The sequence below is a fragment of the Pseudonaja textilis genome, chromosome 1, assembly GCF_049901715.1.
Source record: "Pseudonaja textilis isolate UNSWEBS1 chromosome 1, rPseTex1.2, whole genome shotgun sequence".
Classification (NCBI taxonomy): Eukaryota; Metazoa; Chordata; class Lepidosauria; order Squamata; family Elapidae; genus Pseudonaja; species Pseudonaja textilis.
In genome coordinates this window covers 179,592,227-179,607,027 of record NC_141990.1, presented here as the reverse complement: position 1 = coordinate 179,607,027, position 14,801 = coordinate 179,592,227, and the positions used below count along the sequence as shown (strand labels likewise).

General features: G+C 38.2%; 1 protein-coding gene across 1 annotated transcript in view; it reads left to right on the top strand.

Annotated features, from left to right (window-relative positions):
• ITGAV (integrin subunit alpha V) overlaps nt 1-14,801 on the top strand; it is an 82,288-nt gene that overhangs the window by 38,916 nt on the left and 28,571 nt on the right. The window contains exons 5-12 of the mRNA XM_026696940.2: nt 426-487; nt 3,227-3,272; nt 4,882-5,007; nt 5,907-5,951; nt 8,596-8,639; nt 8,738-8,794; nt 12,100-12,152; nt 13,467-13,675. Of these exons, the coding sequence (XP_026552725.1) occupies nt 426-487; nt 3,227-3,272; nt 4,882-5,007; nt 5,907-5,951; nt 8,596-8,639; nt 8,738-8,794; nt 12,100-12,152; nt 13,467-13,675 (642 nt within the window). The remainder of the gene's footprint in view (nt 1-425; nt 488-3,226; nt 3,273-4,881; nt 5,008-5,906; nt 5,952-8,595; nt 8,640-8,737; nt 8,795-12,099; nt 12,153-13,466; nt 13,676-14,801) is intronic.

Here is a 14,801-nt window from a genome sequence, read left to right as displayed (position 1 = left end):
ATGGAATAGAAAAACAAAGAGGTTTCTAAGAAGGTAGAGTAACAACTTTTAATATAAGGCTATTCAGAAGAGCCACAGCCTCCAAGGATATTTCCTATAAGAACTGAATTTTCCTACAATAAATTACAGCATAGTGTTATTTTGAAACAAAAGAGATTGGAATTAGCGCTGTCCCCCTGTTCCTCTTCTCTTCTGGAGACTTTGACACTCCATAAGGGATCCAGATTGCAAAACACTGATTACTTCCTCCATATTTTCCCCCTTCAAGCTATCCTTCCCAGATGTAAGAACTTTTTTGCATTATCCTTGCCCTCAAAGCATCTGTCACAGACTCCTCAGTTTGCACACCAGCTTTGCTAATGTTGTGTAGAAATTTTGTATTACACAACTTTACAAACATTTCCATTGTTTCTTGTTGCCATTAGCAAGCACTGATGCTGAAGGACAGGGCTTTTGTCAAGGTGGATTCAGCATTGATTTTACCCAGGTATGGAAATTATTTCTGCATGTTTCCTTCTATCTCAGATCTCCACAGAAGAGGGCAAAGTATCTAAAAAGCCCAACCCTGGGCAGGGAAATTGACCAGAGGAACTTTACACGGAACATCTTATTGTTTCATTCCTGTGGCCTTAAATATATACTTTTGTAAAGTTGCTGTGAAGTATTGGCGTGTTCAGGAGGTGGGGGAGGGGTATTAAAAAAGACAAAATGCAGTTGTGACTATGCCATCAAAGCCCCACCCTTTTTGTATCTTATATCAAAATTGCATGCATGTGTAAAAGGTGGAGCTTTAATGGCACAGCCATGGCCCCCATCTTGCCTTTTTTTGATGAAATTGCCCTAAATGAAATTATTTATTTTGTCCAGGATTGCATGAGAGGAAATCCTCAAAGAAAATAAATGGCTAAAAAATGAGATATGTTAATTCTTTACCGGATCTTGTTCCTTTACACTTAGATGAGAACTTGGTTTAAAAAATTATGTTTGCTTTCATATTTTAAACCTATTTTAATTCTGAAATTTTAATTTAAAATGCTGTGATACATAAAAGATATGTACATAAATATACATATACACGGAGACAGTGTACATATATTCTTCTGTATGTACATACATTTGTCATTATATAGTAACAGAAAATGTGTCCAACATGAACAGAAGCTGTGAATTTCAATAACCAAATATTGGAAATAAAAGAGAAGAAAGAGCAGGATGTCATTTCTATAATCTCAGCTTGCCTTGTCCAAGGCAAAGGACTGCACTTGATATGTAGCACGGAAAATTTATTTACTCCCTTGTAGGAGCTTCTTCGGCGACAGATCTAAATCTGTGATCGTGCGCAGTTTCAATCTATGCTCGCTGCTGGAGCGCCCCAAGCCGGCTGGTTTCAGGGCTAAGTCACCCCATAGAGGTGGTGAAGCGGGGGAAGACCAGTGGTGGCAAACCCTTTTGGGCTCCCATGTCAATAATTGCATACATGCTCACGTGCCAGCAGCCAGAAGGCAATGAATGCAGCCCCCACTCCCTGCACCTGCGCGCGTGATCTCCTCACAGTGCACGGCGCATATGCTCATGCGATTCCCCTTGCCGCGTGCCGCACGCCTGTGCATGCACGTGCGATTCCCCTTGCTGCGTGTCTGTGCATGCTTGTTCGATTCCCTTTGCCATCCCTCTGCACATGCACATGTGATCACTCCTGCACGCTGCACATCTCTGCGCATGTGTGCACGATCCCTCCATATGCCATGTGTCTCTGCACATGCGCCTGCGACCCCCAGTGCACACTGCACATCTCTGCGCATGCGCACGTGTCTCCCACTCACACACCCACGCATGCACACCAGATACCCAACAATCAGCTGTCGGATGGCGGCAGCACGCACACATGTGTAGTGGGGCTCTTCCGGGCAAGCTCTCACGTGCTGGAGGGAATGGCTCTGTATGCCAGTTCCGGCACGCCTGGCATAGGTTCGCCTCGGCCCTAGACATAAGTCTTGTTCAAGTCATAACTTACTTATCACAGCATCCGAATAAGAATGCAATGTTCAAACCAGAAATTAAATGTAGTAAAAATGTAGCCTGATAAAATAAACCAGTATCAGAAACCAATGAGATCTAGATTTTTTTGTTTAAACTTTATCATCCTCAAGGATAGGGTTAGGGTGCTTTTATCAAAACAAAGTAAGTAATGTTACACCATAATCTCCGTTCCTTTCAAATGTGTGTGCATCATGACACATGCACGAAAGGAGCAGTCTTTGCACCCTAACACTGTTTTTTCTCTTTGAAATAATAGAAAATACTTGTAGCTCGGGTTTCAAATTTTGACAGTAGTTTGCTCTCCGAGCTTGTTTCAATTTAGTTTCATAACATTTCGTTCCCAGACCAGGTAACATCATCAGCAGGTTTTTCTTGTACTATTCTCCTTAGCTTATAGATGTCTTGTGTGCCAGTTGGGTCAGTTGGTCATGTGATTAGTTGTTCATTTGGAGCCGTATTTAAATTCTGAGCAGCTGATTGGTTCGCTTGTTGATTGGTGGTTCAAATGGTCTGTTTTTCTCTTTCTGCCTGCTATCATTCTACATGCCACAGCTGCCATAGACCACAGTTGGTGTAAACCTAGAAGGTGATGCTTCCGATCTTTTCTACCTCCTAATATTTCCTGGAAGAGGTTAGAAAAGAGAGGACACTCATTTCTGAGCTTCAGCAAACTCATGTTCACATCCCTAAATTATGTCTTAGCTTTGCAACTAATATACACCATTAGTGTCTTAACCATTCTATATGATTGTTGAGAATTATTTTTTTTTCCAGTAAGATTGAGAGGGAAAAATACATTTGCCTAACTGTGTCCATTCAATCAATGGGTAGCAATGAGATTTAAATGAGATGTGTTATGCAACATTTCCTAGAGATTTTTTTTAACAGTCACAGAACATTACAGAAATGTGAAACAGGGAAGTTGAAATACCACAAAATATGAATGCACTTAACAATATGGTGGAAAATAAACGGAAATACTAGTATTAGACTGGCCAGGATTCTCTGCGAAGGAAATTATATGAAGTTTGAGATGTCTGAAAAAGCAAAAAAAAAAAAAAATTTGATCAGACACAGTGGAGCAATCTTTAGTCACTGAATGTTGTAACAAATTCAGCTTAGTCTGAGTATTTATTTTTAGATATTACAATAAAGAAATCTCTTTTTCTCTGTCTTTCCTCTCTAGAAAGACAGAGTTCTACTTGGAGGACCTGGAAGTTTTTATTGGCAAGGTAAAACAAGGGATTTGATGAATAAAATGACAGTTACTTAATTTGTTTACTTCTGGCCTGATGTAAAACAAAATGATTATTTTTTTCATTCCACAAATACTGTGAGTTAGAAGTAACTGAAATAGACATGTTATGGGAATGCTTAGTCTTTTTCCTATTGATCTTTCTTAGCTGTTATGAGGTGCCTGATCCTCATAAGGCTATAAGCAGCTGTAGGAAGGGAAATGCATTTAACTTTAGTGGATTTCCTCTTGTAGAGCAAAAATATCTTTTTAGGGCACCTGAATATTACAGAAACCCCAATGTAAAATAACATTTCCTGGTGACAGGCAGAGGCCTAACCATAGAATGTGTAAACAATGATTATATTATTTACACATTCCTGAAACAGCTCAACTTTCAAATAGTAATGACCATTTACATTTAATCAAATTACATATTTATATCAAATGTAATTTAATCAAATTACACTATCTGGGCTACTAGATAGTTATCAGGAGGCAGCAAACTCTTTACTTCCATTAAATTTGTCGTCGGTTTTTTTGCAGTCCAGAGATTTTTTTTTTGCCACAATTAACTATGAAACTAAGCTGTTGCTCTGCTCAAAATTTGAAAATGACTTTTCTGAGTAAGAGAAGTTGTGGAGATTCGGTTATGCACATCTGCACATTAGGCTTTGATGCCTCATGCTTCTGGTAAATTAGGATCCTGGATGCAAGATAGCAATGAATATGATCCGTCTTTATAATGCTGCAAGATTTTTCTACCACAGAATACTATTGTGGTGATCAAGCTGAGTAGGTTTTTCCTGCTAATTGCTATCAATTGTGGATTTAGCCAGAAACTCCAGCTTAGGAAATAGATGTAAGTGCATTTGCTGAATTTTGAGCCACTCAACCAGATAGTTAAATAATGGATACAGGTCACTCTTGTTAAATCTATGCTATAGTATACTTGTATAAACTATAGAAGAACTTCTGCTAAGGCAGGGGTAGGCAAACTTTTTGGCTCGGGGGGCCTCATTGACTTTTAAAATTTGACAGACGGGCCGCCACCTGGTGTCGAAATGCCTGTCATTACAAGTCAAAATCAAATGAATGCAATCATTCAATCATTCACATCAAACCTTAAATCTGTACCAATCTTCGGCGGGCCAGATTAAAAAGACCAACAGGCTGGATGTGGCCCGCGGGCCGTAGTTTGCCCACCCCTGTGCTAAGGGCTTATAGATCATATCCTAATTGTGAGTATGTCACATAGGATCATGTTGTCTTTACCCCTTTTGTCAGGCCAAAGATACACTTGGTTAAATTCTTTATACCTCTTTACTGAAATTAACCAAAAACTTTTTAGTTTATTTCCAGACTTAGTTTGGCTTTCCTCTATAGTCCTATTCACAATTACCTAGTAATAGCAATAGCACTTAAACTTATGTACTGCTTCACAGTGCTTTTCAGCCCTCTCTAAGTGGTTTACAGAGTCAGCATCTTGCTCCCAACAATATGACTGGTTTCCAAGCTGACATTATAGAATTGCGTTTTATGACGAAGCAACAAATATCTGCTCAGAACTGTATTATTTGAAAATATTCCCTTTTGCTTTTCTCCAGGCCAGCTAATCTCTGATCAAGTGGCTGAGATTGTGTCAAAATACAGCGCTAAAGTCTACACAACTAAATACAGTCACCAGTTAGCAACACGGTCAGCTAGTGCTACTTTCGATGACAGCTATTTGGGTGGGTACTTAAATGTGAAACAGGAAATCTTTTAAATGTGTGATAAAACCAATCTTGGCATTCTCTTCATCATAACATTCACTGGGATGAAGCTTCCCAATGCGATCAGCAAAAGTATGTCTGTTTTTGATGTTTCTGAAAGAACAACTGTCCAAAATATAGCCAAAATAAAAATGACTAGTACTTATTTACTGGAGAGTTTTCACTTTCCCTCTTCAAGTAATAATTTTTAAAAATGTAGTCTATACTTAAGCTGTATTGGATAATGAATTCCAATTCTGCAATTGTGTACAGGTAGTTCTTGACTTAACAACAGTTCATTTAGTGACCATTTAAAGTTACAAAGGCACTGAAAAAAAATGACTTATGACTGTTTTTCACAGTTATGACCTTTGCAGTTTTCCCATGGTCATGTGATCAAAATTCAGACACTTGGCAGCTGACTCATATTTATGATGGTTGCCCCGTCCCGTGGTCATGTGATCCCCTTTTGCGACCTTCTGACAAGCAAAATCAATGGGGAAGCCAGATTCATTTAAGAACTGTGTTACTAACTTAACAACTGCAGTGATTCACTTAACAACTGAGGCAAGGAAGATCGTAAAATGAGGCAAAACTCACTTAACAAATGTCTCGCTTAACAACAGAAATTTTGGGCTCAATTACGGTCGCAAGTCGAGGATTACCTGTATTCAGTTTTTTCCAATTTTGAAAGAGAAATAGCATCCCCTATTAGTCAACAGTGAGAATGATATCAGGAGCTCCATGAACCAGGTTTATTTTTAAAAAGATGTCTAAAAATGTTTTTGGGTGCATCTCAAAATAGAATATCTCCTTGAATTATTGAATGATTAATATTGATTCTTGACTTCTCATTTTCTCATTTTCATGCTTGACAGGTTATTCAGTTGCTGTAGGGGATTTCAATGGTGATGGCATAGAAGGTATGTCTTGTTCATGTTTGCATAAACTGTCCAGAAACTAATGGATTTTGAACACTTTGGGGGGGGGGGATTGAAGTAGTGCTAGGAAATAAATAATCCAGGTGACCTGTTGAAATCTGTATTAATTTTTGCATGTCTGAGTCTATTTATTTCAGCTACAGTATTTTTCCTTGAGGCTATGAAAGAATAAAGATCAGAGAAAATTCCTTCTGCTTTCATTGCAGATATAGTAAGAGGTTTCTGAGCCACATTAGGGATTGTGAAAATAGAAGATTGTTGTTGCCTGTTAATGTTGTTTCAATATATTCTTCCTCTCAGAAGTATCCTCATTGATGACAAAATGTAACCTCACAATGAAATCCGTGTTTTTCTACCGTGTTTCTCCAACAATACAGCCTCCACCAATAGGAAGGCCCAGCATGTTTTATTGGCATAAAATCAAATTAAGCCCCTCCCCCCAATTAAGGCCTATATTAAACATGTGAAATGGGGGGAATGGCAGGGGGGGGGCTTGCCATTAGGAAGTACTTTGTTGCATACCTGGATATGGTGCTGCCTGTGTTGGTGGGGCACTTCGTATCGGGAGACCTTCCGCCACCGTTGCTTTCCCTTCTCCCTTGCTGCTGCAGTGTTTAGAGCAATGCCACGGCGTTTGGCGCAGCCATGCGCGGACAGCCAGGGCTCCTCCCTGCAACCGGAGCCCTGTGGAGACACTTGGCTTCACACACGAGAGCTCTGCCGCCAGGAAGGAAGGCCTGCCTGTCAGCTGCGCTGGGCTCCCCAGGCGAACCTCTTCGCGCTCTGCCTGGCGCCAGGCAGGGATGGCGGCTGAGCACTTCTCCCGAGGTGGGCCGATCCTGCACTGTAGTAGGGCGTCGTTTTTAAAATAATTGGCTTTACCTTTGAAGGCAAAGGGAAGGCGGTGACAGGAGCGCCTGAAGCCGAATGTCTCCGCTGGGGTCCGGTTGCAGGGAGGAGCCCTGGCTGGCCGCACGTGGCTGCGCCAAACACCGCGTCATTGCTCTAAACGCCATGGCAACAAGGGAGAAGGGAAAGCAACGGTGACGAAAGGTGTCCCGATGCGAAGTGCCCCACCAACGCCGAGGTCAACATCCAAGCTGTTGCCGCCCGCCCACCTAAGGATGCAAGGGGGGGGGGGGAATTAAGTCACCCCCGAAAAGACAGCCTAGCCGTTTTTTCAGGGGTCAAAAAAAAAAATAAGCCCCGGCCTTATTTTGTGAGAAAGACGGTATGTTTTCATTACAACAACCCATGCAAGTATATGAGGGACAGAATTTGTGCTCCAATGAAAACGCATGTTTTATCATTCCTCTCCCTCCTTTCTCCATGGATGCTCATAATCTGGATGCACATAATTTTAAGAGCCATAGTGGTGCAGTGGTTAGAATGCAGTATTGCAGGCTAACTCCACCTACTAACAGCAGTTCGATTCTGACTGTTAACTATTGCTATTAAGGAAGCACAATTGATGCTTACTTTTGAAAGCTTCCTCGGAGCTCTGTAGGAGAATGATGCCAATATAAGATAATTTTCCCCATGATGTAATAACAATAGCAATAGCACTTAGACTTATAAAGCGCTTCATAATGTTTTATAGCATTTACAGAGTCAGCATATTGCCTCCAACAATCTGGGTCCTCATTTTAGCAACCTCAGAAGGATGGAAGGCTGAGTCAAATCTTGAGCAGTTCAGAATTGAACTCCGGGAGTGAGCAGTGAGTTAGCTTGCAGTATTGCATTCTAACCACTACGCCATCACAGCTCTATAATTCTACAGTTCAACTTTGAACAAAATGGAATAAAGTCACTCCAAAAAGGCAGTTGTAACCTGGGAGTCAATTGGACCTGAGGAAATATGCATCCAACTCTGCTCCTCCATTTTTGGAACAGGTATCATGGGTGAAGTGAACTCACAGTCTCTTTCCTCCTTCATACCTCATACCTTGAAGACTGGGAATGTTCCAGAAAAAAAAAGAGTAGATCGCAGGAATGAAAAAGAAACAGCATATCTATCCAGAAATGACCTATGTCCTATGCCATTGTATCAAACCCTCTGAAATAAAAACAAAGGAAAAGGAGACAGCATTTTTAAAAGGAATTTCTTTTCCTAAAATTAGTTATACATTTTGTTCCCCCAGTCTTACATGATTCTCCCACTCTTATTACCATTACCTTATGGCCAGTATATCATATATTTTGTCTTTATTGTTTTATATATCTTTGCCAATCTATAATGAATCTGTTCTAGTTGCAATAGTTCTCTTTTAGCTAATGATAGAGAACCAATTTGGTGTAGTGGTTAAGATACCAGCCTAATAACCAGGAGATCATGAGTTCTAGCCCCATCTTAGGCACAAAGCCAGCTGGGTGGTCTTGGGCCAGTCACTGTCTCTCAGCCCTAGGCAAGCCACTTTTCAAACCCCTGCCAAGAAAATTGCAAGAATTTGGTCAGGCATATTCTGAGAATCAGATATGATTGTACAGGTGGAAAAAGCTATTGGATAAATTAATAAGATAAGCCTCTGTGAAAATAAGAATAGTCTTGTGAACTAGATGGGAAAACTTTCTGAAGGGCATTGATTCTACCTCCACAGATGATGGAAAATTCCTTTTATGTTTTCAGATTTTGTGTCGGGTGTCCCAAGAGCAGCAAAAACTTTGGGCATGGTAAGGAATTTAAATAAAACAGTATTGAATAATTGATTTATTCTTTTTAGCAGCCCTTCAAATATGCAATGGTACAGAACTTTATATATATTGTGCAGGTATCTATTTACAATGGGGAAACGATGGCATCCATGTATAACTTCACTGGAGAACAGGTATGATTTGATTTCTATAAGAGGAAAATGTGTTTATAATTATATTCATCTTTTACCAGGATAGGAATATTGGTGAGATAATACACAAAATAAGTGTGGAAAAAAATAGGAAAGAAAAATATTTTAGAAAGAAAATGTCATAATCCAGCTATAGTAATCAAATTCAAACATCTTGGCTTCTGTGTATTACAATTCTGAGAAAAGATGTTTTTTCTGGTGATCTTGGGTAAGTTGATGGAAGACACCTTCCCAATTCAATGTTCCTTCTGATCCTAGCAAGTGAAATAACTGATGGAAGAAGAGACAATTAATAATTAGCCTGAACAGGCCAATTGCAAAAGCATTTGTTTTTTACCTCTTACAGATTTAAAAGCATATGCCATCTGATGTAATTACCCACTCACTGCTAGATTTACACTATCGACATAACATATATCTTGGAGATAGTTGATTAGATGAGAGGTCCCCAACTTGTGGGTTATAGCGCAGTAATGGGCCGTGAGGGGTTTGCAACTGGGCCACAGAAATGGCTAGCAAGTGTGCGCACATGCATTCTCACTTGCACAAGTAGTGGGCGAGTGTGTTACTCTCCATTTAAGTGAGAGGCAGGCAGGTGCACATTATGCACGTAAATGGAGTTGCACGCATACCTTTCAGCTGCTCGCACAGTACCATCCCTTCTCTTTCCCATTAGAAATATGACTTTAAATTTTATTTAACTTTTATTTGTAATTCCCAATGAAAATGTTTTATTTTTTTAAAAAAGCTGCAAAGTTATTTGTTTTCATTAAAATTTAATTACAGAAACAATACCCTATTTCTTTTTTTTTTTGTAAATTTTATTTGAGTTTTCACAAAAAAAATACAAATAAAACATCTTTTTTGAAAGTAGCGTAATCCCAGGTTACAGTTCTTCGTACAGACACAAATTCAATTTCATGCTCATTTTTATGTTCTATTCCACATCTTATTACTGTTTTACATTTTCTGCATAACTTCTCTCCTCTTTTAATTTACTCAATTTTATTTTAATTATCTCATCTCAATTCAATTCATTATATTTATATTTTTTGTCTGTCCTGTTTCAATTATCTATTATCTTTTCTCATAAACTCTCTCCTGTAGTTACTGATTAGAGTATGACGCCTTTATATCTTTTAAGTTTATCCATTTAACTCTTATTTAGGCTTCAATATATACCCTAAAGTTATAACATTCAATATAATACATAACTTCCATTCGGATTCTGCTTGGTACATTCTTAAAATACATACTATATTCTTTAAAAAAAGAAAAACTTATAAATATATGTAATTAAAACAACACATTCCATTCCAATTCAATTCTGTCATTAATATTAATATTCATTAAAATCTTAACTTCTTTAACATTACTTTTCAATTAAATATCATACTTCTATGGGAACAATTATAAACTTGCCATAGTTAATTCCCCCCTCTCCTTCACTTATATTTTATAAAACATTAACTAATTAAAATGTTCCCGTCCCTTCCTAATTCAATTTTCTCATTTATTTTATTTCACTTATTCACAAACATTTCACTAAATTACACTAACTATTTTATCCCTCATTTTAATCATATATTGTTTCTAATTTTCTAAAGTTATTTCTATTACTAATATAACAATACAATCTTATGTACCTTTACAGTTAGATTTTCACCCATTATCTCTAAATAGGTCCTGTTTCTCTATATCTTGCTCCGGTCCTTTGTAACTTCTTTTCCTTTCCTTCTTCCCTCCCTTCTTCTCTCTCCCCTTTTTAACCCCTTGTCTCTCTACCTCTATTTCTCTCTTCTGTATTCCCCACTTCTGTTGCTTTCCAGTATTATACTTATTATTTTTATTTTCTTTGGTTGTTTTTTTAAGTCTTAAATTCTCCATTTTCTTTCCCCCCTTTCCTTTTTCTTCCCCACATAGAATTACTTGTTCATTAAAGATGGATTCTTCTTTGTCCCAGTCTTCTTGTTTTGCAGACGTTTCTTGTTGTTTCTCATTGTTCCAAATCTCCATTTCTAAGAATTGAAAAACGAAGCCAAAAGAACCCTTCCCTTCTTGTGCATCTTCTTTGTACTTTTTAAGTTCCATTTTCAATTCATCCAGAAGTAGTGCTTTAAATTTTTTAAATTTTAAATAAATTTTTAAACAACCACCCGATTAATTTTAGTCATTCAAATGCAATAACCAAGAATGCAAAGATTGCCAAGTAATCCAAATACACGCAAGCTGTTTCTTTTTGCTCTTTTTTTTTCACTTTCTCTTCCTGGGGTTCTACTGTTTAGTTACAAAGTTTCAGTTAAAATGTATCTTTTAGAAGTCTTGTTGAAGTTTTACTGTAGATTCTTTTTAATTCCAGGCAGTCTCCTCCCTCTTCCAGATCCTGCCCTTTTATTCTTTTTCCTCTCCCTTCCTGCTTATGAAAAAAAAATTTAGTGTCCAGAAATCGTTATTATCCCTTTGACATTTTGTTTTATTTTCAGCTTAATTGCCTGTTGATGTCAAAGTGAATTTTTCCGATTTCTTATTTAAGTCTCTTAGTTGTCAGTATAGGGAAAGGGAGAGAAGAAGAAAAAAACCAAACCTTTCCCTTTTCACTTTCCTTCGCTGCTTCCAATTCTTCTTTGGGAGCGTTGTTATTGTTTTGTAAGTTTGAATTCCAGGGTACCTTAGTTGTTGCTTTTACAATTTAACCCGGTCAGCCAAAACTTTCACTTCTTATCTTCCTCCTGCACATTCTTTTCCGGTCGAGTTCTTCTTTGTGGTGGACATTTCTGACCACCGCTGCAACCGCCTTTGGGAAAGAATACCCTATTTCTTATCTATTTCTAACTTCTATTAAATTATTATCCAAGGGGAACATAGAATCACAGCCATTCATTTATCGTTTTAAGAGGTCACAAGTCCACAGAGTTGAAAAACCCTGCTTGAAGGCATCTACGTTCAACTTCAGTCCCATTGGAGTAGCCTTACCATTTATAAATATTCCTTATTCCTCTTAAAATTGAAATTCTATGAGTAGTTATATGGGTGGAGAATATCCAGTGATATGCTTCCCTTCATATTACTATTAATAAAACAAAAAGGGTAAAATGTGATTTGTGTGCTTTCTATAACAAGGGAAAACATTCTATTTTCTGTTCTGACAATAAAGTAACAAATATGCAGAAATAACAAGGAGATTGAAATATGCATGGCAAGAAAGCTTTTAGCAGGTGTAAAATACCTCTAACTCCTAGTTATTTCTGTTTAATGCAGCATTTCTTTTGTTCAACTTTGTTACCCAGATAGCTGCTTATTTTGGATATTCTGTAGCTGCCACAGATATCAATGGAGATCAGTAAGTTATGGTTTTGTTTCATAATTCTTTGAAAAGGAAAAAAATCTGTTTCTGTAAAATCTTGCCTAAGGTAAAAATAAAATGTTTGAAAGAACAATGGAAATCTGTTAACATGCATATTTAACTCTCTTCCCCTCTCCCTTTTGGGAGTTTCTTCTGTTAAGATTACTTGATATAGTTCTCCAAACATTTCACAAATAGCATATTTAATCACAGATAAGCTTGTCCACAGATTAAGCCAACCCTCAAAATATCAGCCAAAATACCATGAAACTTGCAAATAAGCCAACACTTTTGAATTTTTAACTGCAGCAATAAGTGGAAAACTGCAAAGTGTTACATTGTCATTTGTATAATCACATGATTTTAAACCCAAGATAAATAGATCCTAATTTTTCAGGTACATTTTGGAATCTAACATTCTTGGCTTATTCACAAGTGTATACAGTATGTTGTCTTTTTGAATCCTCCCTGGTAAAGCTTCAAATCCTGTGAGTGGAGAAGTTGTTCTTTTTGATTGTATTGACTTCCTCGATTCATAGTTATGATGGTGATGAAAAAGAGTAGTTATGATGGTGACCGTTCATAGTGATGATGGTGATGAAAAAGAGTAACTTTATAATCAATCCTTACATTAATGAGCAAAGGAAAACTGAAGAAAGATCATAAGCATAGTCACAGTTTCACTGCTTAGCAACCAAGTGATTGATCCCAGTTGTGGTAGCTGAACAACACAATCTGTACTTCTATCCAGCACTCCTTTCTCTAGTTCTCCTATTCCTTAACTTCCTTTCTTCCCTTTTTCTTTCTCCAGGCTGCTGAATTTTACAACTAACCAATATCTGTGGGGTTTTTTTGTTCTAATGAATTATACCCCCAGTGTAATCCTAAGCAATCCTAAATTGATTTTTCTAGTCAGCCTGTTATGATTATGACCTCGTCTGTTTTATAATTCTTTTGACCGCAAAAGATATGACCTGGGATTCAATTCCAATCATTCGTAGCTCCTTGCATTCTTGGTATCTCCATCCTCTCCTCCTTCCCCCAACCATTGTGTACTTCACGAAGCATAATGAGCTACAGCAGAGGTCTCCAAACTTGGCAACTTTAAGACTTGTTGACTTCAATTCCCAGATTTCCTATGCTGACTGAGGAATTCTGGGAGTTGAAGTCCACAGGACTTAAAGTTGCCAAGTTTGAGGACCCCTGGGCTACATATGACAGAGGCAATCTTTGTATTGAATGAACAACTTTCTCTCCGTCTCTCTCTCTCTCTCTCTCTCTTTCTCTCTCTGCCTCTGCCCTCAACTTTAGCTATACAGATTTGCTTGTAGGTGCCCCACTCTTTATGGATCGTGGCTCAGATGGCAAGCTCCTGGAAGTGGGCCAGGTATCTCTTTACCTTCAACAACCCTCTGGAGGGTTTCAAAGTTCAGCCATTAAATTGAATGGCTTTGAAATCTTTGCAAGATTCAGCAGTTCAATTGCCCCTTTGGGAGACCTTGATCAGGATGGCTTCAATGGTAATGCATTTAGTCATTATTATTGTTGTTGTTGCTATTATGTTGATTAAACTTTTTTGCACCACAAGGATTTTAAACTTTTTAGTTATAACTTGATTAAACCCTGTGGTTTGGTTCAAAATGGTTGTGTTTGTTGTTGTTATTTTAATGCTTTGATAGGCCTTGCTCTAATCTAGCAAGCAAATGTTGTTTAATGCATCTTTCTAAAATATGAAGCTTTGAAAAAGTACTGCACAAATAAAAAACAATACACTGATTTATTTTAACTGTAGAATGACCTGCACTTCTGCATCAAGTACTACCTTACATAAAATTATCTCTAGTGAATAGGATTAGTTAGCTAAATTATTTACACTTGAATTTGAAAATATATCTTTAAACTAGGTAGTTCTCAACTTATAATGACAATTGGAACTAGAAATTCTGTTGCTAAGCAATGTGGTTGTAAAGCATGACAACAGTACTTAGTGACAGCAATCCCTATCGTCCCAGTTGCTGTAGATAACCAAATCCCACAGTTGTTAGGCAAGGCACCTTCCTGCTACTTTCCCAAGAGCTAGGCTGACAAGCAGGTAAATGGCTGCCACCAGCTGGGAGAGGGAATGAGGGGATGTGCAGGTTGGGGAGAGGCAAGAGGTGTATGAGAGGCACGGGTCAGGAAGAGTGTGATGGAGAGAGTGAGGGGTGCTTGAGGATGCAAGGGGGGCATGACAAGGGTCAGAGCATGTGCGCATGTAACTGGCATGGCACAAGCACAAGTGGTGTATGCAAATGGGAGAGACTTACTCCAGCAACTTGCAACTTTTCCTTCCAGCTTCCCCACTGATTTTCTGGAGAAGCCAGTAGGGAAAGTCACAAATGCAGCCATGTGATTATGGGGCAATGCAACTGATTGTAAGTCCAGATTGCCAAATGCCCAAATTGCAATTGAAGGATGGTGGAGATGCTGGGACAGATGGAACTCAGAGGAGCAGTTGTAATCACCATTTTTTCAGGGCCATCATAACTTCAAACAGTCACTGAACAAGGGAGCACCCCTTTACACTACTAATTTGAAAATATATCTATCAGATTGAATTGGCTGTTATCTATATTTAAGATGAAGTCCACTGTTCTTGCTGATTTA